Source organism: Dermacentor silvarum, chromosome 1, assembly GCF_013339745.2.
Source record: "Dermacentor silvarum isolate Dsil-2018 chromosome 1, BIME_Dsil_1.4, whole genome shotgun sequence".
Taxonomy (NCBI): Eukaryota; Metazoa; Arthropoda; class Arachnida; order Ixodida; family Ixodidae; genus Dermacentor; species Dermacentor silvarum.
In genome coordinates, this window is record NC_051154.1 from 215,448,767 (window position 1) to 215,464,528 (window position 15,762).

General features: G+C 43.7%; 1 protein-coding gene across 1 annotated transcript in view; it reads left to right on the top strand.

Moving 5' to 3' along the window:
* The first annotated feature begins 6,744 nt into the window (after nucleotides 1-6,744).
* The window catches only part of LOC119436756 (uncharacterized), a 150,969-nt gene continuing 141,951 nt past the window's right edge, over nucleotides 6,745-15,762 (top strand). Inside the window, exons 1-5 of the mRNA XM_037703749.2 lie at nucleotides 6,745-7,457; nucleotides 8,915-9,123; nucleotides 10,966-11,086; nucleotides 11,196-11,283; nucleotides 12,974-13,071. Coding sequence (XP_037559677.2) covers nucleotides 7,199-7,457; nucleotides 8,915-9,123; nucleotides 10,966-11,086; nucleotides 11,196-11,283; nucleotides 12,974-13,071 — 775 coding nt within the window. The 5' untranslated portion in view covers nucleotides 6,745-7,198. The remainder of the gene's footprint in view (nucleotides 7,458-8,914; nucleotides 9,124-10,965; nucleotides 11,087-11,195; nucleotides 11,284-12,973; nucleotides 13,072-15,762) is intronic.

Here is a 15,762-nt window from a genome sequence, read left to right on the forward strand (position 1 = left end):
CGCTACAGCCAGACAAGCCATCGCCGGACCACCGCCTACCACCCGCAGACGAATAGCCTCACCGAGCGCCTAAATAAGACCATCGCCGACATGCTGGCAGTGTACGTCGACGTCGAACACAAAGACGTGGGATGCCATCCTTCCGTACGTGACCTTCGCATACAACACGGCCATGCAAGAAACGACGCACATGGCGCCGTTTAACCTGGTGTACGGAAGGAAACCGGCAACGACGCTTGACGCCATGCTACCGGATGTCTCCGACGAAGAAAATCTCGACGTTGCCACCTATTTGCAGCGTGTCGAAGGAGGTCGACAGCTCGCCCGCCTGCGCATCAAGAACCAGCAGAGAACCGACAGCCGACACTACAATCTTCGACGACGCTACATCGAGTACCAGCCCGGAGACCGTGTTTGGGTTTGCACTCCGATACGCCGACGAGGACTTCGCGAGAAACTCTTACGTCGCTATTTCGGACCATATAAGATCATCCGACGTATTGGCGCACTGGACTATGAGGTCGTGCCGGACGGTATTTCGCAATCACAGCGGTGCCGCGCACGACCTGAAGTCATCCACGTGGTGCGTCTTAAGCCTTTCTACGCCCGCTGGGGAACTTAGGTCCTTTGTTGCTTTGTTATTTTTGTCCCTTTCTGTACGCGTGGTTTTGTTTTCGCTTTCATGTTTGTAGCATCGGGACGATGCTTTTTTAGGGGAGGGTATTGACACGTATACATGTTTATCTTTCACCGGTGGCCGCTTTCCACCGGCTAACAAATGTTAAACGTTATCGCTCGGCGCAGCTGGGACGCGCCTGTATCGGAAGTTTCTAGAACGTTATCGATGCTTCTTTTCGTTGCCTGTTTTCACCGACGCTTATGTTATCTGATTGTGTGACCGACACGAATTGTCTAGAACTTTCTGGAAGACACGTGGGCATCAGGGATTAATCTGGAACCTTCGATGACTCAGGCATAAAAGCCGACGCGTCGCGCCGATGATCAGATTTTCGACGATCGCCGACTGTGTTCGCCGCTATCGTTGTGCTTTGAGTGTAGCTTGCTTTTGTGGGCACAGGTTCGCCTAATAAACAACCAGTTTCGTCATACACAGTTTTACGACTGTTTTCTTTACCGTCACTACTACGTGACAGTATCACCTTTTCTAACCACGAATGTTTGCCATGAATCGTTCACTGGCTTGCAGGCGCATGCGAAATTCAAGCGTATATTAACTGGTTATTTCAATAAATTTTCCAGTTGAAAGTCAGCTCTTGTGTTGTGTCCACGTCTTGCTTCGTCTTCTTTCGTCTTCGTTTGCAAAGCGCTTTTGCTTTTTTACCATGAATCAATACCAACTCGTCCAGTTTTTCACCCTCTTCAGTCGGAATGGACAAGTTTTTAAGTGAGGAAAGCTCAGAGTAAAATTGATTTCGAAGAAAAACTGAGGAATATGAAAGAAGCTAAGACAATATCATGAGTGGCAGCAATAGAAAAAAAAAACCTGCTATGAAACTACCTAAGAGGGAAAAAACGAAATCAGGAAAGAAACAATTTATGATAGCTCAAAGGGAAGCTCCTTACTTTTCGAAGCGAGATCAGGATGCCTTAGAACGCGTAGTTATAAAGCGAAGTACACTAAGGAAGAAGTATGTGATTGCTGCGGTAAAGCTAGCAAAATGATGAAACATGTTTTATTATAATGTGAAGTTACAAACACAGCTGTTGGTTTAGGATCCTGTGGCCTCCTTGAAGCCCTTGGGTTCAAGGATAGCCGGCGGAAAGTTAACATGTCCGCAGAAGAGATTAGTAAAAGGTGACTGGAGGTTTGGTGGCAGAAAAGTAGGGAGACCACAAACAACGTAGGCGTACAAAAACAAAGTTCCCAACAATGGTTCAGAAAGTTTGATGCTACGAATTCCTTGTGTGTACGTTTATTCTTTAAAGATAGGCAGGACATTAGGCAAAATACGAACAAGAGCTTGGTGGCGCAACCCACCGCCCCGTTTCAAAAGGTAAGCTCATAGCATCCATCCAATCCATGCGAGATAAAACAAAAATGAGGAGGAAGCTGCAGAAGATTACGAGTGGTAGTGAATAGCAGGGGTTAACATACAAAAGCAGTACTTAAGTTGCAGAAGCAAGAAAGAATCACTATGCACGCAACTTCAAAAGCTTGTAATTTACTGAACGTCAGCAAAAGGAACCATTGGCGGCACTATATCGGGCGTAAGCACGCCCACTGGCTCAACCACCCGGGTCAGCGGGTGGCACGAAAATTGTGTGCTAGCATAGTTGCAAGTACATGTACAAGTTTACATAAAACGCTTACTGAGTTCTTATAAGTAAATCACTTCAAAAAAGACATCGAGGGCCGAGTGGTAGCATTAACTAACACATAGCCTCCGAGAGCGTCAACGATGAGCAGGACTGAGTAAGGTGAAGGTTATTGCTAGCTGGTGTTTGTCCATCTGTTGATCCATTTGTGGTTCTCAATGCCAGAATGCAGACGATGGACTCACGAAAAAAACACGAGCACAAGCGCTACCTGAAGGACTACCTGCGGCGCCAAGAATAATATAATTATTTGTCAAAAAATCATGAAATTTTAAGTGAGGATTGTGCTTAAGAAAACACCGTCCAAGCCCTGCGTACAGATGGTTAACCGGCGAAGCTCAAACGTGCGGCCATGGTGCTTAGCAGTGGGTTAATCCCGACGCTGTATTGAAGCGTTTCTCAATTCTTGGTTACATGTTTGTGTTTCAAGTGGAACGCAAGCGCCAATGGTGGGCGGATGCTGCTAATCACGACGCCGAGCTAACTCGAGATATCGAACGCATGCGACAACGGTGAGCCGAGGAGGCGGCGTTGCGGGCAGAGCAGCGTCAACGTAGCAATGGCGGGAACGCGTTGGCCGGGCACAACGCCCGCTTTCGGCGGGAGTTTCTAGAGCGGCACTTTGGCTTCGGCTGCGACGAAACGTTCACGTTGAAATCGCAAAGTGGAACGCAAGTGCCAATGGTGGGCGGATGCTAATAACCACGACGCCGAGCTAACTTGAGATATAGAATGCATGCGACAACGGCGAGCCGAGAAGCCGGCGTTGCGGGCAGAGCAGGTACGACGCAGAGAATGACGTCACTAACGGCGCTGTCAATTGCGCGCGCGCTTGGGTGCGACGTAGAGAACGACGTAACTAACCGCGCAGCCAATAGAGACGTTTAGCGAAACACGGGACGAACGGTTTTTCGTTTCGCCTAGCCATATACAGCTTTCGATGTAAAACAAATCCCGTCTGAGTATTCCTTGATAGCACAGTGCCAACTACAATGAGTAGAATGCTGCGCGTTGGTACAAAGTACCTCACTCCAGCATTGTTAAGCGTAGTGGACAGTCAGGATTGCGTGTTGTTGCTGAGCAAAACAACTCCAGGATGTGCTTTCTATTCGTTTATATCACATTTTGCAGTTAATCTAAATTAGGCTTTTCACCGAGCTTTGTGGCTTCCAATATTATCTGATCTAATTTGGAAGAGAAGCTTAATCTGCTCAAAGTAGATGGTAACTTTCAAATCAGAAACGCTCAAACGGTTATTAGTTTTTTTAGACAGATATGCCACCTAATGCAGAGTTGCGACTTGTTCTGGTTGGTACAGAATTTTTGGAAACAGATTTAGCACAGTGCAAATGCACAGGACACAGTAAAAGGTCACGTAAACAGCGGGGTACACGTGCACATATACGCTCGTACAATGACGTGCATGTGTCCCCTTACTGGGCCATGTGTTCTAGTGCTCGGCTAGCTGTGCTTCAAAAATTCCTTCTAATGTTTGAAAGTCTTTTAATAGATATAACAGACTTATATCATACTCCGCCCAAAATGTGTTGCTGTTGCTCAATTATCGCTTCTGCTTGTGTTTATGTCCCCAACCCACCTGCATTTATGTGCTCACTTCAAATACACCCTCTCAGCTCTCACATTTGAACAGAACAGAATTTTTTGCGTCCTCTCTACAACGCCCTTCTAACAAAGAGGCTTTCTGTGAATATTAAAGCGAAGCACCCACTGAAGCATAAAGCCTCAAAGACTTCCGTTTGTATGAGAACTCGAGAAGGACACCTGCCTTTCCAGCACAATTTCACGACACAATTTTCAGGCAATATAGTTAATCGAACGTGCGAAGGATCATATTTATACTGCTTTAAGAAAAGGGACACCTTCAAGTATAACATTTGACCAATGTTACTAGTGCAGACGAAAATGATCTGTAAGCACCAGCTGACAGTAAATGGTAGGATAACTATTAGTTTCGCCACTTCTTTGTCGACAGCTCAGGAGAACGTGAAGGAAGCCTATAAGACGTATTACCGAGCAGGTGAATGGCAACAGCAGACCATGACTTCAAATGGCGTTTTCTCAATCACTCGGCTTGATATGACTGTTACACGAGTTAAAGCATTGTGTTGTACGAGCAGCCTGAGCGTGCGTGGTGAGGAAATCTTGCAACGCTTTTATTTCTATAAGGCCAATAACTTCTTTAGTCACCTTGAATCTTGCCAGTTCAACCATTGGTTCAGGTCCGTCAACTCTCTAGTATTAACTAGTAGAGTATTGGGAGGCACGAGAACCGCTTGTACGATTAAGTATAGATAGAGACCTTAGTTTTCACATTTTAAATACGTTTTTAAAACTTGTCTTTAAGATTGGGTGTGATTTTTGAGGAAAAAAGCCGGGGAGAGATCGGAATTTTTATTGGCTGGTCGCCCAAACTTCGGAATTTTCCTCGTAACTTTCGCAAACTATTAACACAGGCAATCGCCTCCCTTTGAACACAAACGTTTTGTTCAAACAAGCAAAATCACCCACACAAACATACACTGACAAAGGCAGCTTCTCGCAAGTGATGAACTTATTTTGCAAGTACTCGTATTCGTTGGAAGGCATTATTAATGCTTTTTAAACAAACCACATGAACAATAACAGACGAAGACGTGGTTGACGATCCATGGCCTAATTCGTTCGCAAAAAAACAATAGAAAACATTAACACGCAAAAAAAAAAAAACAAGAGCCTACAGCATGCACGCGGCCACACTTCGTAAGAGGTCTGATGCTTGCATTTACAAGCCCGTGTTGGCGTACATTATCATTGGCATTTTTATTATTTCCATGCGTATCCCAGGCCTGTCAAGGCTTTGAACGTACCTTAATCTGGAAAACGTCCTCCCAACATCGCAACTACAGTTCGCGTTGCAGAGAAACGTCAGTGCAACTTTGCCTAGGTTGGGGCATCGGGCGGTAGCGTCCTGCCAGTAGGCCAGTACATGAGTTCTGTTTCCCGGGCTTCGTTCTAGCACGTATTCTTTAAACTCGTCCTTTCTAGAATGCACTTCGGAGTGAACTTCGGGGAGAAATTGGGCTTAACCCGATTTTAATACAGTTTATTTGAAATGCGAAATTGGGAATTACCCACCCGAGAACGAAAGGACCCTAACTATAGCACGTACGTAACTTAAAAAGATTTCCTAGTTCACTCTTGTAGAAAAAAAAGCACAATTTATTAAGCACGTACCACACTTTACACATTGTAAAAGAACACAGTATTACGTAGGATGAACTTCATGCTGAATTCGAGAGTCGTGTACATAATATGCAACAGAATGGTCGTTGACCTGGTCAACAAGGGCGTGGTGTCATCTTTTCTGTCTTATATCACAAAGAAAAACAGACAAACAAAAAGAAAACATAAATCAAAGCCCCTCTTTTTTTGCATTTAACACTATACTTTCAATGTAGTTTCGATGTTTACAACGGGGCGGGTGAAAATTCATTTTGTAAACGCTTTCAGTGGCGTTAATGGCAGGAATTAACTGCAATACCCATGTTCTAGAAACGAGGGCTATAATATACGGGATAATGTTTTACCATAAAATTACTTTCATGGACGTAGCAGTGACGTGTCATCGCAGTCCTCATAGGCTTGTTCAGACGCAGTAATTGAGGCCGTAGTCAGCGTCAGCCTTCATGGTGTTCTTTTTTTCTCTTTTTGTCATCTACGTCCGTCAATATCTTTTTTTTTCTCGGTCGGGGGAGGTAATGCGACTAATGCGTTTTCTGCACTCAAATCAGAGACTGGGTATACAACCGCAAGTAAAGCAAACAGTCGAACTCAGACGAATTAGGCCAAATTACTAGCGCGAACACTAATTCAGTCTACCTAGTTGAAGGGCACCGTCTTTATCTTCTTTTCCATTTTTTTTTTCAGTCTCCAGATGGAAGCCTAAAGAATTTAGACATTGTCTATTGGCGTTTTCATTAGAAGGAACAAGGCCTCCTTCAGGAAGCGAAAAGCAAAATAAAATTTCCATTGAAGGTCACTGGAGGTATACTATACAACATGACATTGGTGGAGGAAACGCATTATGGAAAGCTGCACTGAACTGACGCCGCGTACAGCCACACGCCAGCCGACGAGCGACGCCTCTCACCCCGTGGTCATTTAGGCGGTGTGCCAAATCGTCTATAATCTTGGCATTCAAGGGCGCCGTTGTGATGGGCCAAAGGCCTTTCCCTGCGTATTGCCGACATGCTTTCTCTCTCTTCCTTTTGGTCGTTAGCGAACCATCTACGTGTTCACTAATATAGATTGAGGAAAGACCAGTCAACCAATAGGCGCGTAGTGCTGTTTTTTTTGTCGTTATACGATCAATATAGCTCCTTATCGAAGAGGAGAGTGGGCTTCGGGATAACTTAGCGACACTACTTGCTCATAGTCCGAACTCATCTAACCGGTACCTTCGTCATGCAAGTATACACGAATGAACGTTTCCTATTGGAGCCCAGAAGAGGCGAACGTGCGGAGCATAGGATAATGCTGGACCGATGGTAGCGTCATCGGCATCGAGAAGGGCTGCTAGAGTTTCTCTTCAATACCTCCAGAGAAGGGCGGCATCCGACTGCCTTCACGATCGAGTCACTTCCTTAGCGCCAGTCAAGATGTTCGCCACGTTGAAGGAACTCTGTCTTCGCTGACTGTGCATTTCCTAAGCGAAAGTGGGACGCCGTGTGACGATGGTTCAAAGCTAGTGACTGTGCTTACACACAGAGGTGAACAGATTGGAAGATTGAAGGGCTGTGTTACACAAACGTTCTTGGTATTTACTTTGCAATAAGCAACCAACAACCAACAACCGACGAAAATGCATCCGACAGTGTGTCTAGTCATGGCCCTAGCCCTCGTGGACCGGACGTGGTTCAACTCACCATTCGTCAGCGGAGAAGAGACGGCAACGAAAAGCCTGGAAGCAGAGTTGATGAATGTCGGCGGCGTGCTCATGAAGAAACTGATGCCAGTGGCGTCGGAACTCGCCACCAGCCCCGAGCTGAGCACCGCATGCGCTGGCAGCCTATTCAAGATCATCAAAGCTACGAAAACGAGAGAACCATGGGTGATACGGAGTGAGCAGCCGATGTCTTTTTCGTTACGTTTGAAAAAAAAAATTAAAACTAAATTATGGGGTTTTACGTGCCAAAACCACGATCTGATTATGAGGCACACCGTAGTGGGGGACTCCGGAAATTTGGTCTAACTGGGGTTCTTTAACGTGCACCTAAATCCAAGTACACGGGTGTTTTCGCATTTCGCCCCCATCGAAATGCGGCCGCCGTGGCCGGGATTCGATCCCGCGACCTCGTGCTCAGCAGCCCAACAACCACGGCGGGTGTTACGTTTGAGCCTTCAGATGTTATATGTATTTAGTGTCTGAAACAGGCAAACTTGCGAGCGTATTTTCAAACGTATTCCTTGTTAGGGTATACTGTGACACTAGTGATTCCTAATCATTCTGTTATCGGAATCACAGCAGCCTCTGTTGTACGACTTCCTTGCAGTCTGCAAAGGAACGCTCACAAGACGTGTTTACCAGTATGAAATTGGGGAGACTGTTTTCTAACTTTTCTTCCTGCCACTTGTGTGCCAAGAATATTCGTTAAACTTGATCTCAGTTTAACGAATACGCTTGTGGTTTCGTGGACTCTGGCCATATTTCTTTCTACATTAGGTGAATACTCTGGCACTATTACTTCGATTGTTACGTGGTTCTTGCTTATGAGCCGACAAGCTCGCAATTTTCTGCTACATACAATTATCCGCGTAATAAGTGCAGTGGAACTGTACGCAAAACTGAATATTTTCTCTTCTTCTTCTTTCTGGGGTTTTACGTGCCAAAACCAGTTCTGATTATGATGCACGCCGTAGTGGAGGGCTCCGGATTAATTTTGACCACCTGGGGTTCTTTAGCGTGCACTACAACGCAAGCACGCGGGCGTTTTTGCATTTCGCCTCCATCGAAATGCAGCCGCCGCGGCCGGGATTCAATCCCGCTATCTCGTGCTCAGCAGCGCAACGCCTTAGCTGACTGAGCTACCGCGGCGGGTGAATATTTTCTCGCACTGACCATTAAAAACATTCACTGTCCTTTGATCTCAGTGAATCAAGGTATTAATTGTTTACCAGGGACGCGTATAAAACAGAAATCACAGATTTCCTTACTTAAGCGCCATTGAAGCTCCCTAGCGAAATTATCGTAATGATGTGAGCGTAGATTTCGTTCACTCAAATACAGGTTCAAAAAGGTTGGCTTATGAGCAGGATGATATAGATGTAGCGTACTTAAAAAAATTAATTTTCCCTTACTGCCGTGAAAAGTTGGACGCGGTAAAGGAGGAGGTTAATGGCGTCACCAAACACTGATATAAACTCAACACGGTAGTGCGTCACTTCGATTAATGGTTCCTATTGTATTTTATCTGTAATAAACTGCTATGATTAGCAGGTCACGCTGAAAGGTTCTAAAGCTAAGAGCAATGACTCGGCTCCCAGCTCTTTCAGATTTGCGCAATTTGATTTGGTGCAGTGATCCTGGCTAATGGATTGCTTCCGAACAATATCCTCGAGGGAAGTCTTATCAGCCTTGGAGGCTACGAACAGTGCCTCAAGACCAGGGTGTTCAACTCGGAGGGCGAGTTAACACACAAGGGACAGTATTGCAGCCTCTTCGTCTACCCCCCCTGGTCACTCCTCGAGACTCTCGTGAAGAAGTTTCAGGCTGTTGGCGAATTTTCAGTAAGCTACTTTTGTTGGCTTTTAGTTCTTTGCTTTTTTGTGTGTCTGTGCGTGTGCATGTGCTCTTGGTGTATACGTCAACGCCTGTTCGTAAAATATTTTTTTTCGCTGTTACGTTCATTTAGGACACAAAACCATTTTTGTTTAAACACTGAGCATGCATTGAATGAACTAAAGTAGGGCAACAGTACATAATCTGGAAAGAGAAGTGTCAATTGTTGAACACGTTTGTAGCATACTACCGTAGACTTAGCTATAAAGTATATTCTAGTATGAACTGCCTTAGCTTTTGTTTTCAGGTATACAGGGTGTTTCAATTAACTTGGGCCAAAGTTGAAAAATATGCAAATGCTACGTACCAGGACAGAACCAAGGTAATGTTGTTTGCCGTCGCTCGGAGATACCTGCATGATTTTTTGCATTTCGCCTAATTAGATAGTTAGTCTTAATTAATTAATTAACTTCTCAATTATTATAGTTAAATGAAAAGTGCAAATGAGAAAATTTTAGATCAACCTGAAAAACTTCCGATACAGTTTTCTGTTGTTCAATACGTGCTACATTAAAGTGTTTTTCCGAGCGTGAAATATTCCCGCGAATACACGCAATCAAAGTGCCTTGAGTGGCCAGTCGCGCGGCAATTTTCCGTGTATTTGCGGGCTCCTTACACGCTCGGAAAAACACTTGTATGTAGCACGTATTGAGCAAAAGAAAGCTGTATCGGGGGTTTCTTATGTTGCTCTACACTTTTTTTAATTTACACTTTTAATCGAACTATAATACTTGAGAAGTTCAATAAATTAATTAGGACTAATTATCTAATTAGGCGGAATGCAAAAAAATTACGCGAGTATCTCCGAGCGACGGCAAACAACATTATCTTGGTTCTGTCCAGCTACGTAGCATATGCATATTTTTAGGGTTTGGCCTTAAAAATATGCATATGCTACGTAGCTGGAGTTTTAAGGTTTGGCCGTCTTCCTTTAATCTCTCTCTTCCCTTTTCCCTTCCCCCAGTGTAGGGTAGCCAACCGGGCTCAGTCCTGGTTAACCTCCCTGCCTTTCATTAAATCATTCTCTCTCTCTCTCTTAAGGTTTGGCCCAAGTTAACTGAAACACCCTGTACAGGGATGCTTCCTGTAGGGGATTTCACTAGTGCATCAACTGGCCATTCATAACGACCTCAAAATACTCACTATAAACCGACCACCATTCGAACATATTTTGTTAACGTGCATTTGACTTTTCGTGGTTATTGTTTTACATTTGGCGCTAAAATTGCAAGAAAAATGCGCGTTCAAAAGTTGACGGACTTGTAGTGATAACCGTAAGACGTGCTTAATCTCACTTTTGGTGGCGTCATTTTCTGCTCTAGAACAGAGGCTCAACGTACGACAATACCGGGAACAAGTTTACAAAAGAGAAATGCGCTGCTTCAATCCTAATAAACGCTGTTACTAGCTGTCAGTAGGTGGCTATAGCTTTAGTTAGCTGGCTTCTAACTGTGAAATTATAACCAGTTACGCTTAATGGTTTGACGGCAAGCAATTTGAATATCTCGACAGATATGACATTTTCTGGTCACGTATACCGTTCGCTGGACTGGTACCCTGTTTTTTGAATGATCATTTTCATTACGACCCACTTAAAATAGAACCAACCTGAAAGCTCGGTTATGGGCCGACTGCCGCTCCGTCAAATGATCCGCTTGCTGGCTCTTTCATATATCAACTCAGTCAATAAAAAACAGAATAATAATTCGTTCGCGACGTATGCCCTGTCAAACACTCATCGGTTGAAAGGTTCTAAAAAATGTGGTCATTGTTCCCTTTTCTTCTCGTAGGGCAGGGTGAACCCCCTCACGATCACCACAAATGCAAAGATAGGAAAGAAAGCGTTGCGTATTGGACTTTGTACGCTCGATGCTTGCTCCGAGAAAGAAGTCGACTTCCTAGCTGCTGGAGGTAAAACCAGAATGCCTATTCTCTTGGCAAACCTTGCCGAGAAGCTGCGAACGTTATATTACATTTTAATCGAAAAGCCAAATTATTTGCTCTAATTAAACGCCAACAGTTTTCCAGCAATACGGCGCAAACACAACGGTCACCGGCTGCCGAACAGACAATCCAAAGGAGTTGACGAAACTTCAATATGCTTCAATGTGAGTACTAGATCATTACGCCAAGACTTTATGATAGTGCGTGAAATGGTGAGCGAAGTATACACTTTTGTCTTGCTCACGTATGACTAGCTGTCCCAAGTAGGGAAGTTCACCGCTTTAAACCAGGCGGTAAAGCTAAATAGTTAGAAAGTACATCACTGTAGATTTCTTTCAGTGAAATTTATAGCAAGTGGGAGACATTGTTACGGATCGACGCTGCTTCGCCACCGATTAGCACCACAATCGAGGTCGTCGAGCGTGCCATGGGATCACATCCGCAAAACGATACTTCTCCGACATATAGGAGCGCTCAACCTCTCGTTATTCTGTGTTACGTTCACAGATATATACTGCAATGATGACTTGCAAGAGCTGTGATACTCGACCAAATGATTTCGGGGCTGTACGAGGAACACACCGAATGAAAAAAAAAAAACTAACATTTTTCATAATCCGAGGGAAAGAATCGCAATACGAAGCCAAAATACAATACAATACGAAGCCAAAATTCACATTATCGTCGCGTTCGTAAACTTGCCACCAAGAAAGTTTTTTTCTGTATAAAGGCCGGAAAGTGCATGCCTGAACTATTGTAATGATCAGACGAAGCAGTTAAATGACGTCGCAAAATTGCTAAATCATTAAAAAAGTCAAAGAGCCCTTTTCATTAAAGCAGCCGTCCTTTTGTATCAGTGGCTTTCCCGCCCCTATCGTCATTTCAAGCACGTTGAATCAGTCACTTGAATGCTGCAGTAAGAAGCCTCGCGAAGCAACGCAACACCACCTATAATGATGCAGTTAAGCATAACAATTTCGTACCTCTTATCACGTCTCATATGCCGATACGCCAGTGAACGTAATCGCGTACTGCTCTCCGTGGTGGTAGTCCTTTGGTATGTCGAACTTCGCTGCCTGCTGACGTAAATGTGTTCAACGGAAGTTTATGAACAGCATAAAAATGCTACATGCTTCCTTTAAAGTGTAGCTTCCACCGGACTGCTAAAATATACTTGAAACGATCTTCCTCAGCCCTTTTCTATATTTTTATTTTTCATTGCAATTTCTTCGCCACTGTTGTTTAGTTACTCTTGTGGAAACTTCATATCTGGGCGCTTTCTTTCTTTTTCTAACACACAAACACACACACAAGTCTGCACGCACGCACGAATTTCTACTCATTGTCAAACACAGAAAAAGTGACGTGATAGCTGCAACAGTGGTAGGGAAACGGATGTAACGGCGGCACGTTTGCTTAGCCCCCCTGCATAGGTGACAACAGTGCACATATTATTAGTGCCCAAAACCGTGTAAGTTACTGTATCCGGATCTCTCATATCTTGGAATCTGCATGAATAGCTAAACTAACAAGTGGTACTGGTAACTCGGTTCTGACATCAAATTAAATTCTTGTTGTCCCGAACGTAAAATATTCAGTAGCAACTGCCAAACGCATATTTCACGGATAGCCTGAAAGGATGCGTCAGCGCGGCAGCCATTAATATTTATTCTGCCTCTCCATATATGTCTACAATAACTATTTTTTCACCCTCCATTCCTTTAAAACATATATAATTTCTTGGATGCTTCATAATCTTAGTAGGTTTACTCAATTGTTGCGTCCCGTATATATATATATATATATTTTTTATTAGTGTCGTTAATGTTACTGCTATAATTACTTGCATTTCAGATATTACTTGAGCATCCTTGGACTTGTCGTTCTTGTAGGAACGCTTATTGAATGGATCGTGCTGAAGCTCCCGGCGCCGGACATGGAAGCCAGTCTGTGTTCGTATCAAATAAGCATCTATGTTGTCAATATTTAAAAGGCAGCTTGTTGTGCCTCTACCTTAATTAGCAAATCATAAAAAGCAAGGTCATTATAGCCGTTTACTTAATAATAGGTGGAGGATGGACATTAGTTAGCGGTCGGTGATGCTACAATAAACTTTCTTGTGTTACAGTGATGTCACCCATTATTCTATAGGGACATTATGTCTAATAAGCAGCATCAGACGCTAGCATTAAGCTTTTGCCATGTCACGCGGAATTGTGTATTGCCTGGACGAGAAATAATTTCTTACTAAAAGAGAAACAGTAAAAGCAATTTTCAGGATCGGAAGACTTGAAGTCATCTCGAAGGGTGTATGAAACACATAGTAAAAAAATAAATAATTATGCGAAAAAGAATATCCCCTGGAAAAAATACAGTAGTTAACAAAAAGATATGATATTTTGGATTTGGGTCCTCTTTGCTAAGCTGTTCAGGATGTTGGAGCTGCGTTATGCCAGACCACTAGCTTGTGGAAATACTATCTTGAACAGGCACTGCCACCGCACTTTATTCCCACCGCATAGCCCACCCACCGTGTACATAGCTTGCGTGTTGCAAAAATGTATCACAAGGAAACCGTGATATCAACCAGTAGTGAAAATACGTACACGCTGGAGAGGGAAATTTCAATGACGGGTGGGGAGGTCAGCCGAGTGAAAGGTTTGGCATGCTAATACTTGTTATATATATAAAAGGAGATTGAAGGACGGGAGAAAAGGAAGAACGCAGGCTCATCTACTCGCACAAACATTCCGAAACGGGCGGCACTGAGCACCATGAAGTGAACAAAGTGGGAAGTCGAGCTCTATGGCACCGTCAATAACCAAAATGTTATCCATCTCTGCCCTTTTGGCTCCACCACAGAGATGGATAGCATTTTGCTTATTGGTGATGCCATAGAGCTCGAATTCCCGCTTTGTTCACTTCATGGTGCTCAATGCCGCCCGTTTCGGAATGTTTGTGCGAGTAGATGAGTCTGCCTTTCTCCTTTTCACTCGTCCTTTGATCTATTGTTATACTACAGGGTGTCCCACGTAACTTTAGCCAAACTTAAAAAATATGCAAATGGTACGTAGCTGGAACAAGGTAATCTTGTTTGTCGTCGCTTGAAAATACTCAGCCTAATTACATATTTTGTCTTAATTAATTAATTATTTACTTCTCAAATATTATAATTAGATGAAGAGCGTAAATAAGGAAATTGTAGAAGCGGCCAGTCATCAACCGGCCAGTCTGTGTTTTTCCAAGTGTTATTCCGCGTCTGTGTTTTTCCAAGTGTTTTTCCAAGCATGAAAGAGTCCCGCGAATACGCGCAAGATGGCCGCGTGACTGGCCGCTCGAAGCACTTTGCGTGTATTCGCGGGATTCTTTCATGCTTGGAAAAACACTTTCATGTAGTACGTAATCAGCCACGGAAAGCTGTAACGGGAGTTTTTCATGTTGCTCTACAATTTCCTCATTTACGCTTTTAATTGAATTATAATATTTGAGAAGTTAATTAATTAATTTAAACTACTTCTGTAATTAGGCTGAGAATCTCCAAGCGACGACAAACATTACCTTCGTCCAGCTACGTGGCATTTGCATATTTTTTAAAGTTTTGCTAAAGTTACGTGGGATACCTGTATATTACGCCTGTAGTAGCATGCCAAACTGTTTTCCTCGGCCGACCTCCCCACTGATCATTGAAACTTCTCTCAGCAGCGCGCGCGTATTTTCCCCTGCTGGTTGATATTACGGGTTCCTCGTGATACATTCATGAAACACGGTGGGTGGTCATTGCGGTGTGAATAAAGTACGATGACAGTGCGTGTTCACGAGGCTATTGCGCTAGGTTAGAGGTCTGGCAAAACGCAGCACCAATGTTCTGGGCAGTTTAGCTCACAGGACCCGAATGCAAAATGTCATATCTTTTTGTTATATATATCTTTAAAGGTTGGTAGCCGATTATTTCTTGCGTTCTGACCATGAAAGGTTCTCTTTAGGCCCTACAGGCAAATTAAAGCAGCTTAGAGGAGATGATGGTCAAAAGAGCACAAATTTAAAAACAACAGAGGGAAGACATATCTTGCCCTTTCTTGCAATAATATGGCCAGATATTCTACACCTACAAGCGAGATAACAAAGCAAGAATAAACCTTTAAGAGGCTTAGTGAAAATGCCCTAATGTTTTCACGCGGTGTCTAGAAAACACAAACTTGGCTATCCTGCAGCGCCCACATGTTAACTCATAAATTAGCATCAGTACAGAAAAATCTTCTTGCCGCCTTATAGAAGTGCACACCAAAGTCTTAGCATTCAGCTGTATGTGTTATCAGATGTAGCTTCCCTCTTTTCGCCATGTGCTGAAGTGCCATTTTTAATATCATTACATTTAATTTTTCATTCATTTGTAAAGCAAACTTATTTTTTTGTAAATACGCGAGGCGTTCTCGCATTCCGCCCCCAACGAAATGCGACCGCCGCGACCGGGATTGAACCCGCGGCCTCGAGCTCAGCAGCGCAGCGCCATAGAAACTAAAGTACCTATGCAAGTAATTGCTTAACAAATAGTGCCGCCGCACACGTAGTGTATGGATTGTCACGTAGAGATTTTGTGTTTACTCCATGCGCTCAATCTGCTCTTCTTGACCTTGTTATTATAC